Source organism: Schistocerca gregaria, chromosome 5, assembly GCF_023897955.1.
Source record: "Schistocerca gregaria isolate iqSchGreg1 chromosome 5, iqSchGreg1.2, whole genome shotgun sequence".
NCBI classification, from domain to species: Eukaryota; Metazoa; Arthropoda; class Insecta; order Orthoptera; family Acrididae; genus Schistocerca; species Schistocerca gregaria.
The window spans coordinates 341,398,727-341,422,109 of NC_064924.1; the positions used below are offsets into that span (position 1 = coordinate 341,398,727).

General features: G+C 42.0%; 1 protein-coding gene across 3 annotated transcripts in view; it reads left to right on the plus strand.

Moving 5' to 3' along the window:
• LOC126272257 (hemicentin-2-like) overlaps positions 1-23,383 on the plus strand; it is a 1,823,560-nt gene that overhangs the window by 1,649,703 nt on the left and 150,474 nt on the right. For all 3 annotated transcript variants that reach the window (XM_049974974.1, XM_049974973.1, XM_049974975.1), the window contains one exon: positions 3,158-3,292. In XM_049974974.1, the coding sequence (XP_049830931.1) occupies positions 3,158-3,292 (135 nt within the window). The remainder of the gene's footprint in view (positions 1-3,157; positions 3,293-23,383) is intronic.

Here is a 23,383-nt window from a genome sequence, read left to right on the forward strand (position 1 = left end):
TAAAAATACGTGCAGAAACGTCGCGATTGTAACATTTAAAGAGAAACGTCTCACCATAGTGTAACACTTTCCTCCGTTGTAGGCAGTCTGTAGACTACAGAGGATGCGTTGCTGTTGCCTGCACCAACTAACCGCTATCTGTAGAGAGGCCTACATGGAAAGCTGCGGATGCGTAGTGTCGTAAACATTAAGTAACCAGATATCGTGACGAAAACACTGGGGGCTGGCTACACATTTTAAATTACCAAGTTGGAATAATCAGAAATAATACGCTTTCTTTAAGAGTCACATAAGTCATAATTACTGTGAAAACTAATTTCAAATGGTTTCCTGATGGTATGTGGGACCCTATATGCCAGCACTATTCGCTGCAGTGAGTGTCCTTACAGTTAATAAAAATGTTTACTCAAATAAAAGCTTTTTACATTAATAAAAAACAACGGTAAAGCTGGGAAACGTCATCCACTTAAATAGTGAAATTTGGTTAGGACGTTTCTGTGACGGAAATGAGTCTGGGAGGTGAAGGTATTTTCTGAGGCTCTTTCCAATGCTCAAAAAATCTACAATTTTTCCACCCTTTTTCTCCTGTTGAAGTATTTGAAGATTGTTGGAAACATTAGAGACTGTGTGTTCCGTCTGCTGCAAGTGAGGACTCAAAGCTGACTTTGTACTGGAATTAGCAGTATACTCCCTAAAACTTAAATTAAAACTCGTCCCCGTTTGGCCTACGCATTTTGATGGTCAGATGTCACAATAAAAAATCACTTTTTGATTCCTCTCTCTGTCTAAATTTTGGCCGTTAAATGGTTCAAATGGCTCTGAGCACTATTGGGACTTAACAGCTACGGTCATCAGTCCCCTAGAACTTAGAACTACTTAAACCTAACTATCCCAAGGACATCACGCAACACCTAGTCATCACGAGGCAGAGGAAATCCCTGACCCCGCCGGGAATCGAACCCGGGAACCCGGGCGCGGGAAGCGAGAACGCTACCGCACGACCACGAGCTGCGGACCTTGGCCGTTATTTTTGGGGACAAACAGGCTGGGATTTTTACACTTTACAGCTAGCTGTTTACCTGTTTTCTTGGATGTCTTTCCTTAGTAAGAAAAAAATGGCTCTGAGTACTATGCGACTAAACTTCTCAGGTCATCAGTCGCCTAGAACTTAGAACTAATTAAACCTAACTAACCTAAGGACATCACACACATCCATGCCCGAGGCAGGATTCGAACCTGCGACCGTAGCAGCCGCGCGGTTCCGGACTGCGCGCCTAGAACCGCTAGACCACCGCGGCCGGCTCCTTACTAAGAAAACCAATTATAGCTCATATCTTTTACATCTCTATCACCTAGAGCAATAAAGGTAGTATACCCGCCATGTAATCTCTGTGCTTCATTTGAGGGAGGTCCGTTTTTCTTTTTATAGTACTACTATTAATTTTATGGAGGTCATCTGCTTCACAGCCATTGGTGTTAGCTATGCACTTAATTATGCGCAACCCTTGCTCAAAAGCTACGTTCTTTGGTTGAACACTATGCGATCTATGCAGCATGGAGAGAAATGCTGCCACTTTATGTTGCCATGGGTTGTTCGAAGAACTATGAATTACTGTGCCTGAAGTTGTTGGTCTCCTATAAATATAGTAACTAAAATGATAACGCTTGTAGCGAAATTGACAAATCTATTAATGGCAATGTCCTGTTCACACTCTGTACCATGGTGAACTCAATGTTCACGTTTTATTTACCTAGCTCCTGAAGCAAATCTTTTAAATCTTGGTGCAACTTATTGTACAGCAAGAAGAGGACGTCAGCATAGCGACATCATAGTAAGACGTTACTGAAAAACTGACTTAAGTCTGTATAATTTGGGATTCTAGGTCTGTCATGTAAATGTATGGCTTTCTGTGATATAAAAGACACGTATAAAAACATTTTCACAGATGGGGTATAAGATGCAATAAGTGATAAGCACAGGATATATTCAGTGACAGGCCACAACGCGAAATTGATGACGTTCTCGAGATTTCGAAAATGGTTCTACAGTTTATTTATTTTAGGTTCGGAGATGAATATTACGTGCAAAGACAGGATTTGGCTATGGGCTCGCCCCTCTCTTATAGTTCAGCAAGCAGGCAATGAAATTAATAGTTTACAATTCCTGATCCTCGGCCATAACCAGTCGTCATATGAGTCAACTTCAGGAATAAAGCACTACTACCGCCACCAGATAGCCACCACAACAATCTACATAAAGCTGTCTACCAAAGTACCGATGCATATAGTTTAACAAATTCTTATTCAATAACACAAATTATTGGTTATGGTTCAAAGTGGTTGAAATGGCTCTGAGCACTATGGGACTTAACATCTGAGGTCATCTTTCCCCTAGAACTTAGAACTACTTACACCTAACTAACCTAAGGACATCACTCACAGCCATGCCCGAGGCAGGATTCGAACCTGCGACCGTTGCGGTCGCGCGGTTCCAGACTGAAGCGTCTAGAGCTGCTCGGCCAACACGGCCGGCTATTGGTTATGCATACCTAAAAAGTAACAAAAGGAATTCTCCACAGACACTCTCAAAACGTGTTTCCACAAAACACTTTAGGATTAACATAATCAATCCGGCTCACAGAGTGTAATTAACAAGTAGAGCTGGTCTGTGACAGCCCACACAACCCTTTCGGATTAACATAATCAATCACGTTCACAGACTGTAGTCAAGAAGTAGAACTGCTCAGAGCGCACCTCGCAGCTTCTCCAACAATCACGGACTTATGTGCAGAATTCGTGCTTACCAAACGCAACCAGAACGCATCTAGTATACCACACTCTGCAGTATATCGTCAGCTACTAAAGCAACCAGATAGTTCTGCTTTAGATAAGCACAGACCCCTTCCTTCGCCTCGACTGGAGTCGCTGTGCTTCCGGCCTGGAATTTTTAGTGGCCAGCACTATAACAGCCAATTATAGTATACCATGGTTCCAGCGTGGCGTAAGGAAAGACCTAGATAATAAAGACCTTCAATTGTGCAACAGGAGCATTGTCTACTGTTCTCCAAAGCAAGCGATAAAACTGTTTTAACTTGAAAGATGTTAGTTGCCATGTGGTTTTCAGTGTGCTGAGAGCCGCTGCATTGTGTGGTCTCAGGTGTCCACGGGGACGGGCATCATGTCTCACTTCGTCAACCTGCACATCGTGGTTCCCGAGGCGTTCATCCTGGGCAGTGGCGAGCACCACGTTGACGTCGGCAGCGGCATCAGCCTCGTCTGCATCATAGAGAAGGTGAGTACACGTCCTACTCCCTCATTCAGGAGCCGGCATGTCACGCTTCTGCAAGGTTTACAATAAAGAGAGGGAAATTCTGCTACACTTCGCGATAGTCGGGCACCAGAGTTCCTCAACTAATTTCACGAAAATTTTCAATTATATGCCAGTTTCAGCAACTACTTTGCTGCTGTGAAAATGTGGATACTGAAGCATGACTTATAACCGAGGCACGCAACCAACGATTATATTCACCTCGTGCACGCTTGTAGCACATACCTAGATGTAAAGACTGCTCGTCTAGCATGATGAACTTCTCCGGTATTTTCAGGAAATCGAGTTTCGAAGTTTTACGAACCTGTCTGAGTACCATACGAAAGCAGCAGCCGTCAAGTAGTGGCATTAGCACATCAAACTAAAGACGGATACTCACTAGACGTCAACGGAACGGAACGTCGGGAGCCGTCAACGCAAAGTGGTAGAGTGTTCACTCCAGAGGGAAAGTCAACATAGGTCAATTCGCTTAGCGTAATAGCGAACGTTGAAAATGAGGACAATGGTACCACCTGTGATACAAATAGTCGGAATATAGATCGAAATTAAAAATCTAGACACGATAAGTTTTGTTAATGGCCAAGGCAAACTTCATAGCGTATGTTCATTAGCTTGGTCGGGTAAACTGTTGAGAAGTTAAATATTATTTCAAAAATATAAACACTTAACTACTAGCGAAAATATTTACAACCAAAAACACTCCACCGCAGAGCTAAAATTTCATTCTGGAAACATCAAATATTATTCATAAAGGGATACATAGCCCCTGTTTACTTCATCATACTTCACCCACTATGTTTTTGTCTTTCCTAGAAACAAATAACGCCGTAACTAGCTGTATTTTCTTCCTTAAATAGAGATGACTTTTCGATTTATTAAAAGTTTCCTAATGAATATTAGTCCATCAATTTATGCTTTTATACACAGTGTAAGCGTCAGCTACATTCAGTTGTAGTAAAATCAAAATCGGTTTTCGCTTTCAGATATCTGGCCTCACTTATAAAACACTCCATGGAGAAAAATATTCAACATCTCAAAAAAAAAAAAAAAAAAAATACAGGTTGTCACGAAAACAAAGGAAAATAATGAAATAAAAACCAAGAAGACGGAAAAGCACAGAACGCGATTACGTAACGTGAGTGAGCGCTGCGGAAATAGGTTAACTTCAGGTATGTTCCTTTCCATCAAGTGTGAATCGACCATAAACAACCAAAACATTTTTTTATTTGTAATCTTCCAACAAACAGTGGTACCGCTACAACGTACTGCGTTTCTTCGGACAGTATCAATGACAAGAATGATAATCATAGTGGCATTTAATATCGAGTGCAAAGAATCGTGATGAAATGAACATTTATTTGTCCATCATTAATGCCTACATTGCAAATACAGTAGACATTATTCAAAGGAGGTATAGCACGTTGTGATTTGGCTGTTACATATGCATGAATACATTGATACATAAATGTTCGTACCACCACGAGACCTTTACCTCCCCACGAGTGTCCCACAGTGATTATTATTATTATTATTATTATTATTGTTGTTATTATTATTATTGCAGTTTCTTTCCGAAGCAATATGACTCATTGTGATGACACAAGTGATTCGTGGAAGACTAGAAAAGAGGAAGGAAATTAAGTGATAGGAACGCAGTGTCCACAGATTTACAGCCTGTCTCTTAAGCCGGACGAGCTAGCGGAGCCGTTACAAGGCTAGTGGCTTCATATGGTATCCAACGGGATCGTAAAACTTTGAACTTGGATGTCTCTGAAGCTGTTGAGGAGTGCATAGTACCAGAACAGCAGTCGTTACATCTAAAAACGCTATCTGATTAAAAGTATCCGCACACCTATTAGTTGATATTAATGTGGGACGTGTCGACCTTTCTCCCTTATGACTGCTCGCGATTTCAGTGGTCCTGGATGTCTGAGGAGGAATGGGAGCCGAATCTTCCGTAAGAGCCGAGACTACAGAAGGCAGTGAGGTTAGGCGCAGCGGTATGGATCGAATTCGACGCTCTCACCCTTCCCAAAGGCATTCCATTCAGTGCAGATCTGTACTCTTGGCAAGCCAATCTGTCTCCGATCACAACGTCCAATGTCCATCCACAGTCCAGCGATGTCGCTCTTTGCAACACCTCAAGCATCCGGAAAGAAACTTCTCACACTGCAACAGAGTTTGTGTTGATATGAAACTTCCTGGAAGACAAATTGTGTGCCGGAGGAAGACTCGAGCAGGGCACCTTCGTCTTTAGCGGGCAAGTGCTCTGCCAACTGAATTATTCGACTCACGGCCCGTTCTTCCAGTTTTATGTCCACCAGTACCTCGTCTCCTACATTCCAAACTACACAGAAGTTCTCCTGCGAAATTTGTAGAACAATCACTCCTGGATCAAAGGGAAGTGCGGAGACATGGCTTAGCTACAGCCTGGGGTATATTTCCTCTAACATCCCCCAGGCTGTGGCTAAGCCACGTCTCCGCAGTATCCTTTCTTCCAGGAGTGATAGTTCTGGAAGGTTCTCAGGAAAGCTTCTGTAAAGTTTGGGAAGAAGGAGGCGAGGTATTGCCGAAAGTAAAGTTGTGAGGATGGGTCGTGAGTCGTGCATGGGTAGCTCAGTGGGTAGGGCACTTGCCCGCGAAAGGCAAAGGTTTTGAATTCGAATCTCGGTGTGGTACTCAATTTCAATCTTTCAGGACGTTTCACGTCAAGCGTCGCTTAATACTGACTACATAAATGTGTAGTTTATGAGGAGTAACTCGACTACTGTATACTCATTCTTTTTAAATCCCTACGCACAGTCATTGTGCTAGCCTGGACATGTAGAATCACTTTGAAACTCACCAGTGATTCCTTTAGTTGATTTCATAAATTTTTGCACGATAGTGTATAAATTACAATACTTCGAAAGATGAGGATCTTCGGTAACCCGTTGGATGCATGATTCCCGCGTTAGAGCTCCGAGAAATATCAGCTTCTTGCTGTTGCTAAACTTTATCAATTGGCAGGTCGAATAGCTACACAGAAAAAAGTATTAGATTGCTTCGGACTCTGATAACGTACTCAGATCGAATGTTTAGACATTAATGATTTCGAATCAGATTGTAACCTCACAGAAGTTGCATCGTGCTTCGACCAAATACTCAATTCAACGTCTGTATCGTTAAGGATATCGAAATTAAGTAATGCGCATGGGATTACATAGCGTGGATCACTGTAGGTTAATCAAGCAGTGAACCCATGTACACGCAAAGGAACGATGTAGGTGGTTGTCTATCTACATGAACCACCAGCTCGTTCTGAAGAAATAACTCACTTAAAGAAATTTAACTGTTGTTAGAGGAATGACAAATTGAGGAGGTACAAGATAGGAGACGATGTACTGGCGGAATTAAAGCTGTGATAAAGGGTCGTGAGTCGTGATTGGGTAGCTCAGTTGGTAGAGCACTTGCCTGCGAAAGGCAAACGTCCCGAGTTCGAGTCTCAGTCCGGCTATTTTAATCTGCCAGGAAGTTTAGTATCAGCGCACACTCCGCTGAAGAGAGAAAATCTCATTCTGGGAACTGACAAATTGCTTGATTACAGCTTAAGTACAGTCTCGGGCTGCCTAAACACTTTGAAGCAATACCCTTACAAAACATCCACGTAACGGCCACGCAAACTATGTATGAATTTTTTTTTTTTTTCAGTTCGCCAACGTCGCTTGCATTGGTTCGCGGTCGTCGCGTCGGATAATATTCTGGAAGCTGTGCAATATTTCAACCTAACAATTGCTCGTCATCTCAGGTGCTTGCTGACGTGTTGCTGCAGTGGCTCCCCAATATATACGCTGACTCGCTAGAAAAGCGCAGGCGCCAAGGGGTTGGTCTGTAACGTCATCGTAGACGAATTATAGACCACTGCGACATTCACTATCCTGTCATCGCCTACCATGACGTTAAGCACCACCCCTTGACGCCTGGGCGTTTCTAGTGATTCAGCGTATATATTTGCGAGCCATTGAAGCAACACGTCAGCAAGCATCTGAAGATGACGAGCAGATGTTTCGTTGAAATATTGAGCTGCTTCCCCAACATTATCCGTCTTGATGCCCGTGAACCAATGAAGCAGATTTTACCTCGAGAAAGTCTCAAACGGCACGTTCTCACCTTGCTGGAGAAACTCGACTGGCTTTATCAATGTTGTATGTGCTTCCTCTTGTCACAGAAGTTTTATTTGCGAAGTAAATTAGTTCAAGCAGATGCTCTTAGACAATTAAAGGTCATTAGTGTGCAAATTACTACAAGGGCTGATCACAAATTTTCCATTTGAGGGAGTTCCTGCAGCGTATATGCAACGAAGCATGACTCCAATGCTGGTACATAAACACCGATATGTAGACAAGGGATTAGTGTGGCATTCGTGTCTTTCCGATGTGCGTGCGGTAAATTCAGAAACATGAAGTAAGGCGACTTCATTACTAACTGTGTGCTAACAGTACCAACGTTCTTGGCTGCCGAAGGACAGACACCGGTAGGCATCCACCGGAAAATGAAAAATATTTGTGGTACAGCTTGTGTGCCGAAACCATCGTTGTAGAATGGTCGCGATTCAACACAATACGTCGGTTGATATCGGAGTCCAGCAGAAGTTACTTCAACTCAAGTGGGATACACTCAAGCACACGACCTACAGTACTGTTATCTTCTCCTGCGATTATCACGTCTTCGGTCACTTTAAAAAGGGACTTTAAGGTTGACGATTGCCGTCTACGGAGGATGTGCAGTATGCGGTTACAGACTTGGTCACGCAGCAGGACATGGTTTTTTGACAAATGGCTATCGTCAACGTGGGGCGTCAGTGGAATGATTTCCACAATTATCACTGCGACTTTGCCTTATTGGCATACGGATTCTGCGCCCGTCGAACAGAAACTTTTTTATTGGCCCTTATACAAGAAATATTGTAACATGTGATGCTGGTCCAAAATTATAATAATTGTGAGAAGGAGCGTGGAATTCATGTGTCATTACATGATTTAAAATTTTGTCTGCAATAACAGATAAATAAATAGGACGACGCCTGAGAAGCCAGTGGGTGCCACAGAGGATTCAACAACACAATCCCTTGTTATAATCGCTTTCAGTTAGTCAGGCCTTAAAGTTATTACTGTTCCTTTTCGTATACTCTCCACAGATTATACTTACTTCCTTCTTGCAATTCAATTCTAGATGCTCTCAGATTCTGTCTTTGATCTTTCCATAAAATGGTCACGTAAATAGTAAAACTTCTTGAGGAGTCTATTTTGCCCACTGGAAAAGCCCTTGTGTAATAGGTGAAGGACTGGAGAATGTTCGCCCAGGGGTGTGTCTTTCATCACTGGAAGTAACCAGAAATCACTTAGAGCCAGATCAGGTGACTGAGGAACACGAGCAACCACTTAAAACTGTTTTTCTCGATGAAATTACCGATTAAGTCAGTCACCAAAGCGCACATAGTCTATCCTTCTAAATATGTGTCTCCTCTCAAGTGACATAGTTGTCAGAAATGCTGGTGCGAGATTTTCATTTTTTAGTTTCATTTTCGAATGACTTTTACCCTTATTTCAACTGTCGCACTCATTAAGGCTCATTCTTGACAGTCACGGCACTATCAGCACAGGTTTCACTTTCAGTAGATTTCATACCGATGAAATGTTTATGTAGTAACGCAGATTCCTTCATTTGGATTATCAAAACCACTCCTCACTACCACTGCAACTGCTGGAGTTGTGTGTTTTGTATAGTGCTGACTTCTATGTAACGCATACGCAAAGAGTGTATGTTTCTATCTGACCTCTATCATGAGAAAAAAGGTAATCGTCAGAAACTGGCCATACCTTGTGTAAGCAGGACACCAACAAACACGACAGACTTACAGCTCACCCTCATGCCCGAGGCTACTCGAAACGGTAACCTCTACTTTCCAAGGAAGCGAACCTGGAGGCCGACCAGTAATGCTTTTACGTTTCAGAATAAAATTCAGTCGTCAGTTGCACATATATTTTTATTTCGCTTTACCAGTTTCAATCAATTAATTTCTATCCTTCTTAAGCTTGGAAACGGTTTAGAAGATGTCAGTATCTTCTTCACATAAGCAAAATGCCATGATATGTCCAAAAATGTACGTAATGTATGTGACTATTGTAAACACATATTGACGAGTTGATAATTTCCGGTAAATGAATCACATCTGCGTACATGTCAAGCTGTTGCGCCTAAAGCTTGACATGTACGTAGACGTGATTCATTTACTGGAAAATATCAATTTTTCAATCTATGAGTCAAATGATCACATACAATATATATGTTTTCGACATGTCATGGCTTTGTTTCTTTGAAAAAGATATTGACATCCACTAAACGAATAGCAATGTTCTGAAGATGACGAATTAATTTCTTCAGACCCGCACAGCGAAATAAAACATCTGTGCAACTGACGACTGAATTTTACACTGAAAGATACACTATACTCGCTGAATAATAATTTTAGGTTGCGTAATTGAAACACGCCTAGCTGTAAAGGGGAATTTTTAAATCTGTGGGTACATTAATCGAAAAAAAAACTTTTCAGATCGTAGTGGAGAAGTAATTAAAATAGTGGAGATGTATTCGCATCCAGATTTCAGTTTTTCATCAATCCCATCACTTCAGACAAATGCCTGCATTACTCTTGCTACCGACTTTGAATAAAATTTTCGGAAAGTTAAGGAAATTTCTTTACCTGTAGGGACAGATGACTTTGTAATATTGAAGATTAAATATCAAGCATAATAATCTCATTTAGAAAAGTTAGTTTTACTGCATCGCAGTAAATCAAATTCTCAGTATACACAGGTTGCGTGAAGAAGAGAAGATTAAAATTAAAAACAAATTCAGAACGAAAATATACTTAGACATGGTAGAGTAATTAGTCGTAGGAGGTGTGTTTATGCCTGACAAGTAACAAGACCGAGTGAAACTGTTAAATGGACTGGAAGATTAAAAGAGTTCTCCTGACACTTATGAAGAAAACCACGCTGGAAACACAAGAGTAGCAACAACGCGCAGAAACGTAGCCAAATAAATGGTGGCCTAACTAAAATAAATTGATTATCTATGGGGGAAATGGTTACCTGAAGAAAAATGAAACAGAAGTTGTCTAATAGAGCAGAGTGAGGCATATCAAGTGCTGTTTTGTCTGTGAAGTATCGATTTGAAACATTTACCCGAAAGAAAGAAAGGAAAAATATTCTAAATGTGGACGTTTGAAGCACGGGAAAGCAGGTACACATTTTTAAATATGTATCTTTGCAGACTTTAGTTTGGGAAGGTCCTGAAACGAACATTGTTACAAAGAGCTCTGTAGAAAACCCTTCCTATCACAATAAACCAGTCGATAAAAAGCTCATGCATGGAATGGAACACGGGCGGCGAAACATAGTCAATAACAAATAAATATCTAACAGATATCGGCATTCAATGTAGCACTTATGCTGGGATAGAAATTTGACTAGGAAAAGAAACAATTACGGACAGTTGAGTGGAAGACAACAGAACTCACACGGTGTGGCGGAAGTAGGTTGCACTTTCTGTGACGTGACGTGGCTCTGGGAAATAATCAAAGCGCCTCTGTGGTTTTGTTTCGTTAATTCGCTGGCCAGTCTGCCGCTCTATTTCGGTGGGTATGGCGTTTCCAGCGGTCCTTTAATAAAGCAGTAAATTATGCTGTGAATTTCCATTTGCCGTATCGGTTCTATCATGAGTAACCAACTCATTGTGTCAGGTTTATTTGGGAGAGCATGTTACCCCGCTCGCATGTAGCCTTTCTGTTACGTAACGACACCGAAAGCCAGCCTGCGCTTTTGTAATTCGAAAAAAGAAACAGCCGACAATACCACAGAGTGAGCCGCCGTTGTACACTCGTCACTGAACACGGATTAAAACTGCTGAGAACCATGCAACCAAGTTAATTATAAACGAATAAAAGTATTTGTTTTTCCGCTTCCGAGTCACTGACAACGTCCTCATGTTGATAGTGAATTACTCAATAATGAAATTATTTTTTCTGTAGGATGTTTTTCCACCCAAAGTCATATTTTTTATATAATTTGTTGTGATGTGTAATGTATTCATATTGCCACTTACAGTCTCTTTATGAGAAAGGTCTTCATTATGTGTATGGTCGATTTTGAAGGTACGCATCTAGGCTACAGCCACATACCTGTAGCATTACCCTGTTACTGTTCTGTTAACTAACTAAAACTTAATTACGTTGCAAGCAAGATTACGGCTTTCGAAATGAATAAATGTCCTTAATAGAAGCTGTGTGTTGAGGTATAATTAAAATATTTTTTAACGCTTGCCTAATATTTTGACTCCAACGGCGGACTGGACATCAACCTGGGTCAAGACTGCACTAAGATAGACACATCACTGCTGCATCAAGAAACTTTTTCAAAATCCAAAAACCTATGCAGAAAATTTAGAAGTCCTTAACCACCGCAGCTGTTCAGATACACTCCATGAGCCTACAAGAGCTTCACAACTCTTTAACACCACTCAGCTGTTCAGAGTTAGAGTAATTTTCGATAGTCGCATTTTTGGATTCCTTCACACTTTATAGGTGTCCCTAGGCTTTTCGCCCAGAAAAATTTCAGACACTTTAATCGCGACTGACATGCCACTCCTCAGCACGCGTCTTAATGAACCTATATCCCCAACCCATTGAACTAGACTAATATGAACGCTGCCTTGTATACGGGGTGATTCTGTGATGAAGTTAGAAAATGTAGACGGTAATGGAGAAGAGTAAATGTATTAATCTGAGAGGGAGGGGGTAACGCTGTTCCAGAAACTACAGAGTCGGAAGTTATAAGCGATACGTCGAAATTGGCCCTCTTCTATGGCAAACTCTTAGCTTTCCATATTTTGGAAGAAGGTTGTATGAACCAGAAGAGGAAAAAAAGAATTTCAGTAAACATAGGCTCTATGATGCATGCCCTGGGAGCTTTAGGTGCTTGTTAGACCAAAGAGATGCGTTTCACAGTAGCAAAGATAAACAAATGCTCATAGTACTTAAGTTATATGGTTTACAGCCCATGCTTACCTGATAGTTCTCTCTTGTTTTGAACTATAATACCTCCTCCCAAGATATGAAAAGCAAAGCGCTTCCAGTTGAAAAGTTCCAGTGTCAGAGACTACTTTCGCTTACAACTTTAAACTCGGTCATTTTTAGACCAGAGTTATTTACCTCACTTTGATTCATTTACCCTTCTCCATCATCCCCAAATGGTTTTAACTTCATCACGGAATCTTTCTGTATAGTATAGATCTGCGTTGCGAGATCCCACGTAATGACACATACAGCACATATTTAAACGCTTCAAATGAATCACGTTTGTGCATAGATTAATTTGAGTTGTTTAAGAAGCTAGTTTGATTATCTGTCAGTAACCCTGACATAATGTCTTTCCTTGTCGTGTTCCTTACTTTTTCAAATCAACCAATGGAAACAAATATCAGTTTAATATATAATATTTTGTGTGTACATATGTGTGTTACAACAGCAGCAGTTTCATTCAAATAGTTGATAAATTTTGAACCCTGATCTTGTTCAATTCTACTACAACAGCAGTTATACAGGGTGTAACGTATATAAGTACATATATTTCTATTAGCGACTGAGGATGGTGTATTAGGGAACATCACATCAGCATTTACTTCGTTTGCAGAGTAATAATTACAGCTATTACTTATCGAATGTTTTAGGTTGGTTAGTACCTCAAAGTATGTGTGGCAATAGGAAGCCATTAATGTTTATTTTTCCCTTGGATGGAGGTTAGGTTTTGAAGTGTGGATGCGTGAACGTAAACCGGTTAGTCTCTACTGGCAGGCATAATCCATTTAGTGGTGTAGTTATGGCGATGCAGAAAAGATCTGTTCAGAATGTTGGTCATCCGTTTGTGGGAAGACTGTTCGATGCAGAGTAAAATAGCCGACATACATTCATAGCTCCCGCAAAGATAAGTGTTTTATTGCATGGCATCAATTAAGGCAATATCATATCGTAAATAAGTAAATTAGTACGTATTATAAGCTATCCATTGGATGTCTCACGTATATTTGCATGTTTTTCGGAAAAAGAAAACATTACATAGGCCCAAATTTGGCCTACGATTTGCTTGCGTTCTCGTGTACTGTAAGTTAAGCGATTATTTCAATAAATTACAGTTTTTGTTGTTAGTGTATTGATCGTTTGAGGCGCTAGTTAGTAACCGAGGTGAAAAAGTTAGGAAATAAATTAAATGTTCATATAATGCAGGCTCAGTTCTTTGTTTATTTTTGTTTCATCATGAAACAATACGGACTTAATCCTTTCTATTTCTCAAAAGGATGTGAATTAGTATACAAACTTTATACCTTAGCTTTCTACGGAATTTTGTATATTAATGAATATGTGTAGGAAGTTATCCCTGTTTAATTTAGACTAGAGTTAAAATGGGTTTGCCATGAGTTAGTAGTGTATGACTTGCTGCCGTGTTGTTAGTTCCAGTGTGTGGTGTGAGAACTGATGCAGTTTCTTTCATCTGGGTGACTGCAGTCACCAGGGCAATAGTGGATGGAGCAGGAAACAGTATAGACAGGGACCTATATTACTCAATTGAAGGTTACATGGTATAATAGCTCCAGCAACGAGATGTAATGGTGTTAGACTTGTGTCTGCTCTGAGGTTCTGTGACCAACGTCATTTAAACTATTCTGTTAGGACAAATAATTTAGAGTTGGAAGGCTGGTTGGATTAGGTACGTGGTCTCATGTCAGTCTAGTTCCTGTTCACCCTATCAGTAGGTTCGACTATACTAGGCGTTGGCTTCACCTCGCCAGGCAAGAGAACTTCGTTGGCTAATGGCAAATAACTCTAGAGGGGGGGGGGGGGGGCACTGTTGCACATTATGAAGTACCAGTGGTTCAAAGTGACAGAACAGCAGTTCTCTTTGGGGTTTGGGAGGCAGAAACAAAATATGTTCAGAGACAGGTTGAAAACGACATTCAAATTGATAACATAGACCGCCAGAAGGAAATGCATGCAAACAGCTCCTAACTGAAGTTGGAGATGTTTAGAAGCTGATAGAAAAATTAGATCCATCCAGTTGTGAATCAGTCAGTCAACAAAATCAGTTATTGTGATTGTATCGTAATATCCAAGAACGGAGGGTTAAGCTAAGTGAGTTGCTTATTTGTGCTGAAGAATCAGAGTTGAGCAAACCAGTTGGTATAATCTACATCTCTGAACGTCATGTGACCACAGGTCTCCCATCTCACAGTAAAAAAGCAAGGAAAGAGTGGTTTCTGGTGATTACGCTCTGAGACTGCTACTGATAATATACACTCCTGGAAATTGAAATAATAACACCGTGAATTCATTGTCCCAGGAAGGGGAAACTTTATTGACACATTCCTGGGGTCAGATACATCACACGATCACACTGACACAACCACAGGCACATAGACACAGGCAACAGAGCATGCACAATGTCGGCACTAGTACAGTGTATATCCACCTTTCGCAGTAATGCAGGCTGCTAATCTTCCATGCAGACGAGCGTAGAGATGCTGGATGTAGTCATGTGGAACGGCTTGCCATGCCATTTCCACCTGGCGCCTCAGTTGGACCAGCGTTCGTGCTGGACGTTCAGACCGCGTGAGACGACGCTTCATCCAGTCCCAACATGCTCAATGGGGGACAGATCCGGAGATATTGCTGGCCAGGGTAGTTGACTTACACCTTCTAGAGCACGTTGGGTGGCACGGGATACATGCGGACGTGCATTGTCCTGTTGGAACAGCAAGTTCCCTTGCCGGTCTAGGAATGGTAGAACGATGGGTCCGATGACGGTTTGGATGTACCGTGCACTATTCAGTGTCCCCTCGACGATCACCAGAGGTGTACGGCCAGTGTAGGAGATCGCTCCCCACACCATGATGCCGGGTGTTGGGCCTGTGTTCCACGGTAGTATGCAGTCCTGATTGTGGCGCTCACCTGCACGGCGCCAAACACGCATACGACCATCATTGGCACCAAGGCAGAAGCGACTCTCATCGCTGAAGACGACACGTCTCCATTCGTCCCTCCATTCACGCCTGTCGCGACACCACTGGAGACGGGCTGCACGATGTTGGGGCGTGAGCGGAAGACGGCCTAACGGTGTGCGGGACCGTAGCCCAGCTTCATGGAGACGGTTGAGAATGGTCCTCGCCGATACCCCAGGAGCAACAGTGTGGCGGTGCGGTCCCCTACGGGACTGCGTAGGATCTTACGGTCTTGGCGTGCATCCGTGCGTCGCTTCGGTCCGGTCCCAGGTCGACTGGCACGTGCACCTTCCGCCAACCACTGTCGACAACATCGATGTACTGTGGAGACCTCACGCCCCATGTGTTAAGCAATTCGGCGGTACGTCCACCCGGCCTCCCGCATGCCCACTATACGCCCTCGCTCAAAGTCCGTCAACTGCACATACGGTTCACGTCCACGCTGTCGCGGCTTGCTACCAGTGTTAAAGACTGCGATGGAGCTCCGTATGCCACGGCAAACTGGCTGACACTGACGGCGGCGGTGCACAAATGCTGCGCAGCTAGCGCCATTCGACGGCCAACACCGCGGTTCCTGGTGTGTCCGCTGTGCCGTGCGTGTGATCATGGCTTGTACAGCCCTCTCGCAGTGTCCGGAGCAAGTATGGTGGGTCTGACACACCGGTGTCAATGTGTTCTTTTTTCCATTTCCAGGAGTGTATTTGCTGGGAAATAGTGATATGACAAAATCAGTAATAAATGGATTATCTGATAATGACATGCAGCACCTTATGTTATATATTGAAATTTGTCATCATGTAAAATCTATTACATCTGAGTACAAAAGGGTAAAAATTCAATAAAAATTGAGAATTTTATGAAATTACTCAAAGACATGAAATGGACAATTGTTTACTATAATCGTGATTAAAATGTAAACTAAAAGCATCCGTTAAATACAGTACTTCCTCATTTGAAAATTGTTTTCTCCTAAGATAATTCAGATCAAACAGAAGTCTAAAAATAAACCATGGATTACACAAAAAATAAAGGTATCATGTGGGACAAAAAGGGAAACTCTATCTGCTATCTAGAAACAGCTCTGATGTTAGCATTGTAATGCATTACAACGACTACTGCAAAATATTGAAACAATTAATCCAGAAATCTGAGTAGCATTATCGTGTGGAAAAGATATTTATATCACCAAAGTAATAAAAACTACAGAGAATGTAATGAATATGGGACATAGTGAAGACAGAGACAGGTAGGGCCAGAACGGAACAGATAGTTTTAAAACTAAATGAGACATTGGTAAGAATTGCATATAGTGTTTCAATCTTCTTCAACAAATGCTTTCTTTCGGTTGCTAACAGCTCTACAAATAACTTCAGTAAAATGAAACTGACACTCACTTCTCCTAAATAAGTAGCGTCCATCATAAAATCCTTAAAATAAAAAATAAAAGTATTCTAGTGGTTATGACAACATATCAGCAAAGTTAATCAAAAAGTGTTCATGTGAGATGAGTTCTGCCTTAAGTTATTTGTGTAATCAATTTCTTATCAGCAGAACATTTCCAGGTTGGTTAAAATATACTGAAGTTAACCCCCTTTATAAGATGGGGGATAAACAGATACTATAAAACTATGGACCAGTTTCAGTTTGGCCAACTTTTTCAAAAATATTTCAAAATTTGTTTAAAGGTCTTTTTAAGCATCTGACTGCAAATAATATATTGTCTAAGTCACAGTTTGGATTCTTAAGGGTTCTAATACAGAGGAGGCTATTACATGTAAAGTGAGAATGTACTTAATTCATTAGATAACAAATTAGAGCTACTGGCATTTTCTGTGACCTGCCAAAAGCCTTTGACTGTGTGAATCACAGCATTCTCTTAAGTAAATTACAATGCTATAGCGCCACTTTCAGTGGTGCAAAATTATTCGAGTCTTACCTAACTAACTGTGAACAAACGTTGTCATTGTGAAATACCTGTAGAGTAAGCAGTTACCCTACAACTGATTTGGAATTAATTACATGTGGTGATCCCTAAGATTCCATCTTGGATCCATTGCTTTTACATCAGCGACATCTCGCCTGTTACATTGCCAGATCCTAAATTCGTTTTGTTCACAGATGATACGAACATTGTAATAAATAGCAAGTCAAGGACACATTTAGGAATGGCTGTTAATCGGATTTTCACTGATGTTAATAAATGGTTAAACTAATTTACTGTCACTAAACGTTGAAAAGACCCACTATATGCAGTTCAGAACGTGTAAGAGATTTACTTCCAGCATGAAGACATGCAGATAGTACAGCCCAACATTGTGAAATTTGTGGGATTACAACTTAATAAAATATTCAGTTGGAAAGCGAATAATATAGAATTGTTAAAGCATCCAAACAAGTCTCATTTTGCGGTGCAAATAATGTCAGATGTACGAGATATAAATATAAAGAAATTGTTATACTTTGCTTACTTCCATTCTATTACGTCATGTTGGATCATATTCTGCATATCTTGTCAAATCGAGCATATGTTTTAGAGTGCAAAAGCGTGTAATAGAACTCATTTGTAATGTAAACTCAAGAAAATAATATAGAAACCTTTTCAAGGAACTGGGTATTCTAACCACTGCAGATTGCTGCAAATAATACTACTGAATATCCAGTCAATAGCACAATATATAGTATCAATACTAGGAGAAGAATGATCTACATAAAGACCTGAAATTACTTACATTTGTCCAAAACGGGGTCCGATATTCAGGAATACACATTTTCAGTAAATTGGCAGCAACCATTAAACACTTGGTTTAAGATGAAGTACACTTTAAACACAACTTGAAAGACTTTTTGATTGGAAACTGCTTCTACTCTATAGATGAATATCATAACAGGGACTGTTAGGCCACCTTACAGAAAAATGTTAGACATCAGTTTTGACTGCACTTACTCACAAGTCAAGTTTATGTATTTTGTATGTGATAAACTTATTAAAAGTACATAACTTTGTTTTATTTTTACTGTGTATTAATTCTGGATATATTAGCAGTTCCAGTATTTAAGTATGATGACACTCTCCTGACAAATGATCAGGGAAGTTAGTATGTTATTCACATGTTCTAAGTTTTTTATGTTACACTCTCTGAGATGTTCTACATCCAAGAGAATCGTTATATTTTTGGGTTTGTGGAACGGAAACTGAATGTAATCTAATCTAATCTAACCTAATCTCAAACCGGCAGCAACGTAACGTTCAAACTTTGCTGCTCATTGGAGTAAACTGTAGTGGACAGAGAGAAAGTGTTGTGAAAAACGATACAACTGTTAATGGCGCGCCCATGGCTTCATAAAATACTTAGAAAGAGACGGAATCGTCGAGTAGTTGCACATCCGCAAGCTTTCGGCAAAGTAATTCTCAGAATTATCACGTAGTAACTGTCTGCCATGCTGTTGCTTCCCCCATCCATTGTAGACTATGAGATCAACAGTCATCAGCTCATCGACGTGTGAGGCAACGTTTCTGACCTGTATCTGATGCTCTCAATATATGCTATGGATGGATGGGTTCCAAATTGTGTTTGATTGTCATCCTTGAGAGTGACTACAATAACAAACATGCAATTTCAGGAAGCACCCGAGAGGAGAACACTACCGAGGAGGGGAGCGAAAAGCTGGCGTTTTCGTTATTTTGTGGTTTGGTGGAAGGAAGATTAGCCGATTTTAGAACAGACAGCATCAAGTCAATCTTCTAGCCTCCAGCTAAATCACGCGAGCGCATGAGTCCCGTGGAAAAGAGTTCTGTCGTTTACAAAATACTGTGCATTGCGGAGAGTAATACAGTGGGCATACCTTGCGCACAATTAACAACGCTGGATTGACCATGTGAGGTGTTGGAGGCTACTCTAGAGAAATCGTCAGTAGCTGAACGTGCATTGTAAAATGGACATAAAATATCAACGATCATCTCTATCATCCCCAAGGTTAACAGTTTCACTGTCAGCGTAACTAAGAAAGCTGTAGAGACCAAAAATCTGGTGTCGCTATCCAAAATGATGGATGTTTGCTGATGAGCACAATATGTAGAGCAGCCATGGAAAGGTTAAAGTGATCGCGCCAAATATGGGACAATAGACTGAGCACCCGCGACGTGACAGTCATCATAAGGGTTATGTAAGGATGAAGGCAGGCAACCCAAGTCAGTTACCTCTTGACAGTGGCCGAGGGAGTACTCAGCCGAAAGCCTGTGGTGTACAGGGTGAACATAAAGTCATTCTCTGATTACAAATGTTTTTTCTAAAGAACTGTGTTACATCCAGCTACGCTGTCTGTTGCAATCGGTACCCTGGCTTATGACGTTTCTAAAGCAGGCACTTCCGCGTGTGCTCGTTTGTAGCCAGTAGAGAATCTAAGTGTTACTTTACTTATTCAAAATGGTTCAAATGGATCTGAGCACTATGGGACTCAACTGCTGTGGTCATCTGTCTCCTAGAACTTAGAACTACTTAAACCTAACTAACCTAAGGACATCACACACATCCATGCCCGAGGCAGGATTCGAACCTGCGACCGTAACAGTCGCACGGTTCCTGACTGCGCGCCTAGAACCGCGAGACCACCGCGGCCGGCTACTTTACTTATCTCCATGTCTTTATCAACATCTCTTCTATCAACGCATCTACACCACCTAACACTCGATCAATGACAGTTCGCACATCAGAACTAAACACTCTATCCTTAACGTAGCCTAGCAAAACGTGTCACGGAGGTTTATGCGTGGTGAACGTGATAACCATTATGTTGGACCGTCTCCACCGAGCCAGCTATCCGGAAAGACTATCCCCATTGTGGTGGTGCACTATCTTGAGGAAACACCACACATGGTTGAAATTTCTGCAACTGAGGTGTAAAATAAAGCGTAGAAGAGCATCCTTAAAAACTTCATGAATTGAGCTACCATAGGTAACAAACAGTCTAGCAGCATCTAGCATAGTTCATTACAAATAATTTTTCGAATTCGGGGAAGGACATTTTTGCTCACCCAACTCCTTGTCGCGGTAGATTTTGTACGGTCTACGGGAATAAGCATTTAAACATGACAGTAACCTGACTTATACACTGAGGTGATAACTCCTGATATCGTGTCGAACCTCCTTTTGCCTGATAGAGTGGAGCAACTCGACGGGGCATAACTCGTTAGAACTCCCTTGCAGAAATACTAAGCCATGCTGTTTCTAGAGTAGTCCGTAATAGCGAAAGTGATCCTAGTGCAGGATCTTGTGCATGAACTGACCTCTCGATTATGTCCCTTAAATTTTCCATTAGATTCACGTCAGGCACTTTAATTGTCCACAATCTTCTTGAAACCAATAGCTAACAAGTTTCACGTGTCGCTCTGCCATATTTAAAAATTCCATCGTTGTTTGGGAACATGAAGTCAACGCGTCGATGCAGATGCTCTCCAAGTCTCCGAACATAACATTTTCCAGTCACCCATCGGTTCACTTGGACCATAGGACCCAGTACATACCATTATGGACGGACCACCAGCTTTCATAGTTGCCTTGTTGCCCAATTTGGTTCATGGCTTCTTGGGGTATGCGCTATACTCGAACCCTACTGTCAGCTACTGACAACTGAAATTAGAATTCATCTGACCAGCCCACGGTTTACCAGCCATCTAGGTACCAACTGATATGGTCAAGAGTCCAGGTGAGACGCAGCAGGAGATGTCTCGCTGTTGCCAAAGGCATTCGCATAAGCCGTGTGCTGTCATGACCCATTAACGCCAAATTTCGTTGCAGTGTCCTAACTGATACCTCCTTCGTACGCTCCACATTGATTTCTGCTGTTATTTCACGCAGTGTCACTCGTCCGTTACCAATGACAATACTACGCTAACGCCGTTGCTCTCGATCGTTCAGTGAAGACCGTCAGTCACTGCGTTGTAAGTGGTGACAGTTAAATTGAAATTTGGTACTCTTAGCACACTCTTGACACATTGGATCTTAGAGTATTGAATTCCCCGCCTATTTCCGAAGTGGAATGTCCCATGCGTCTAGCTCTAACTATCATTCCGCGTTCAGGGTCTGTTACTACCCAGCCGTAGGGCCATAATTACCTGGAAACCTTTTTACGTGAATCACCTGGGTACAAACGGCACCTCCGCCACTGTACTGCCATCCTATACCTTGTGTACACGATACTACAGTCACTTGTACATGTACGTATCGCTATCCCGTGACTTTTATCACCTCATTGTATTACTTACGATAACAGAACACTGACTTTGTTTTCCTAATGAGTCTACCTTGAAGCTGTATCGGCTCTCAGAGGATGTATCCGGATAGTTGTGTTCGTGTAACACATTTTGTATCCATATAGTCTGCCTGTTGCTGAGAAGCTCTAGGGGGTTTCAACGAATTGCCTGGTCAATCCACCTCGCACTTTCGAATAGTGTTATATTCATCTTCTAGCGAAGTTGGACACTTCGCCAGCAGATGTTGAGTATGAAACTCTCCGAAAAGTCGTGGAGCTGTAACATTTCCATCCGGCTGGAAACCACAGAGCTTTTCGTCAACAGAATACAGGGTACATGTTCACACATAGTCCGCCTGGTTTTCTTCTGCCTCTGTCGTAATCGAAACACTAACGAGGAATGCGATTTTACGTACAGCTACATATTGCCGGTGACCATGAGACATTCAGTTGCATCTCTTCAAGTCACAGTACGCGTAGCAGCTCCGTACGGTCATTTCCTGTCCATGGACCACTGTTGCCCGATCCTCCTCACCCTGTACTCGACTGGGCGGATGGGAAGGCTGGCGGCGGCGGCGGCGGCGGGTGTGGCGCGATCTGCCATCCATCAGGCGTTGCCACGCTGCGACGTCATTATCGCCCCCCCCCCCACCTCACCCTACCCTTCCCCCCCCCCCCCCAACCCCTTTGGTATCTGCACCACTGATTGATTGGCTGACCGCAGCGATGCTGTCCGCTGCCGTCACTCGGGTTCATCGACTCGTTCATAACGAAATGAGCTGCGTTCCTCACAGAATTCCCACACAATATAACACACGCTACGAAACACCTCCTATTGAATTAACACTTGTTTGCAGCGAGAACGTTAACCTCCACAAGTCACCGAATTTCCAGTGTTTTCGTCCGCGTTACGAATGATTTGGCCGTGACGCGATAGGCACACACGGAAAGCAGCTATAGTTAAACAAACTCGTGACATATCTATGGCCGTGAAAATGATGGGAAGAAATGAGATACGCACATCCGCCTCTGCACAGCACTAAACACAACATCGCTATTAAATTTCGCTTAGCCTAGGCAGCACTGAAAACGTAACTGGGCGAAACATGTCGCCTAGCGTTCACTCCGTGCAATTGGATCAGTTGTTTCCATGGTTTGACGAAGTATTTAATTTTAACTTTGTGGGCTGAGGCCCTTCCTTAGCCTAAGGGGGAAGTCGCCTACTCCATCTGATCCTGAACTGCGTACACATCTGCATCTTTGTGTACCTTATTTTTGGAAACGGAGCTTTGACACCGGCCTAGCACTTTCCTGAGCTAACGAGGAAAACAGCGTAAAAACCACCTCCGGTCTGGTTTTTGCACCACACCAACGATCTTTAATTAGGTTTCGACCCACTTTTACCTCAATCCCCGAGTTACAAGATCGTGCGCAGCACCTTACGCTGAACGAGTAGGTCATACTAAATCGATGATCAAGAAAAACGATTGAAAATTACTAATTGCCTTATTTCCGAAGATGTGACAAAATGGATTCAGTCTGAACCGTCTTAACTGGCCCTTGGAATCTACATATACATCATACTCCGCAAGTCAGCTGATGGTGTGTGGAGGAGAATTTTTTTTATGCCACTAACTGAGCCCTGCAGCGCTGCTCCACTAGCGAATAGCACGTGGGAAGAATGATTGTCGGTAAATCTTGGTATAGGCTCTAATT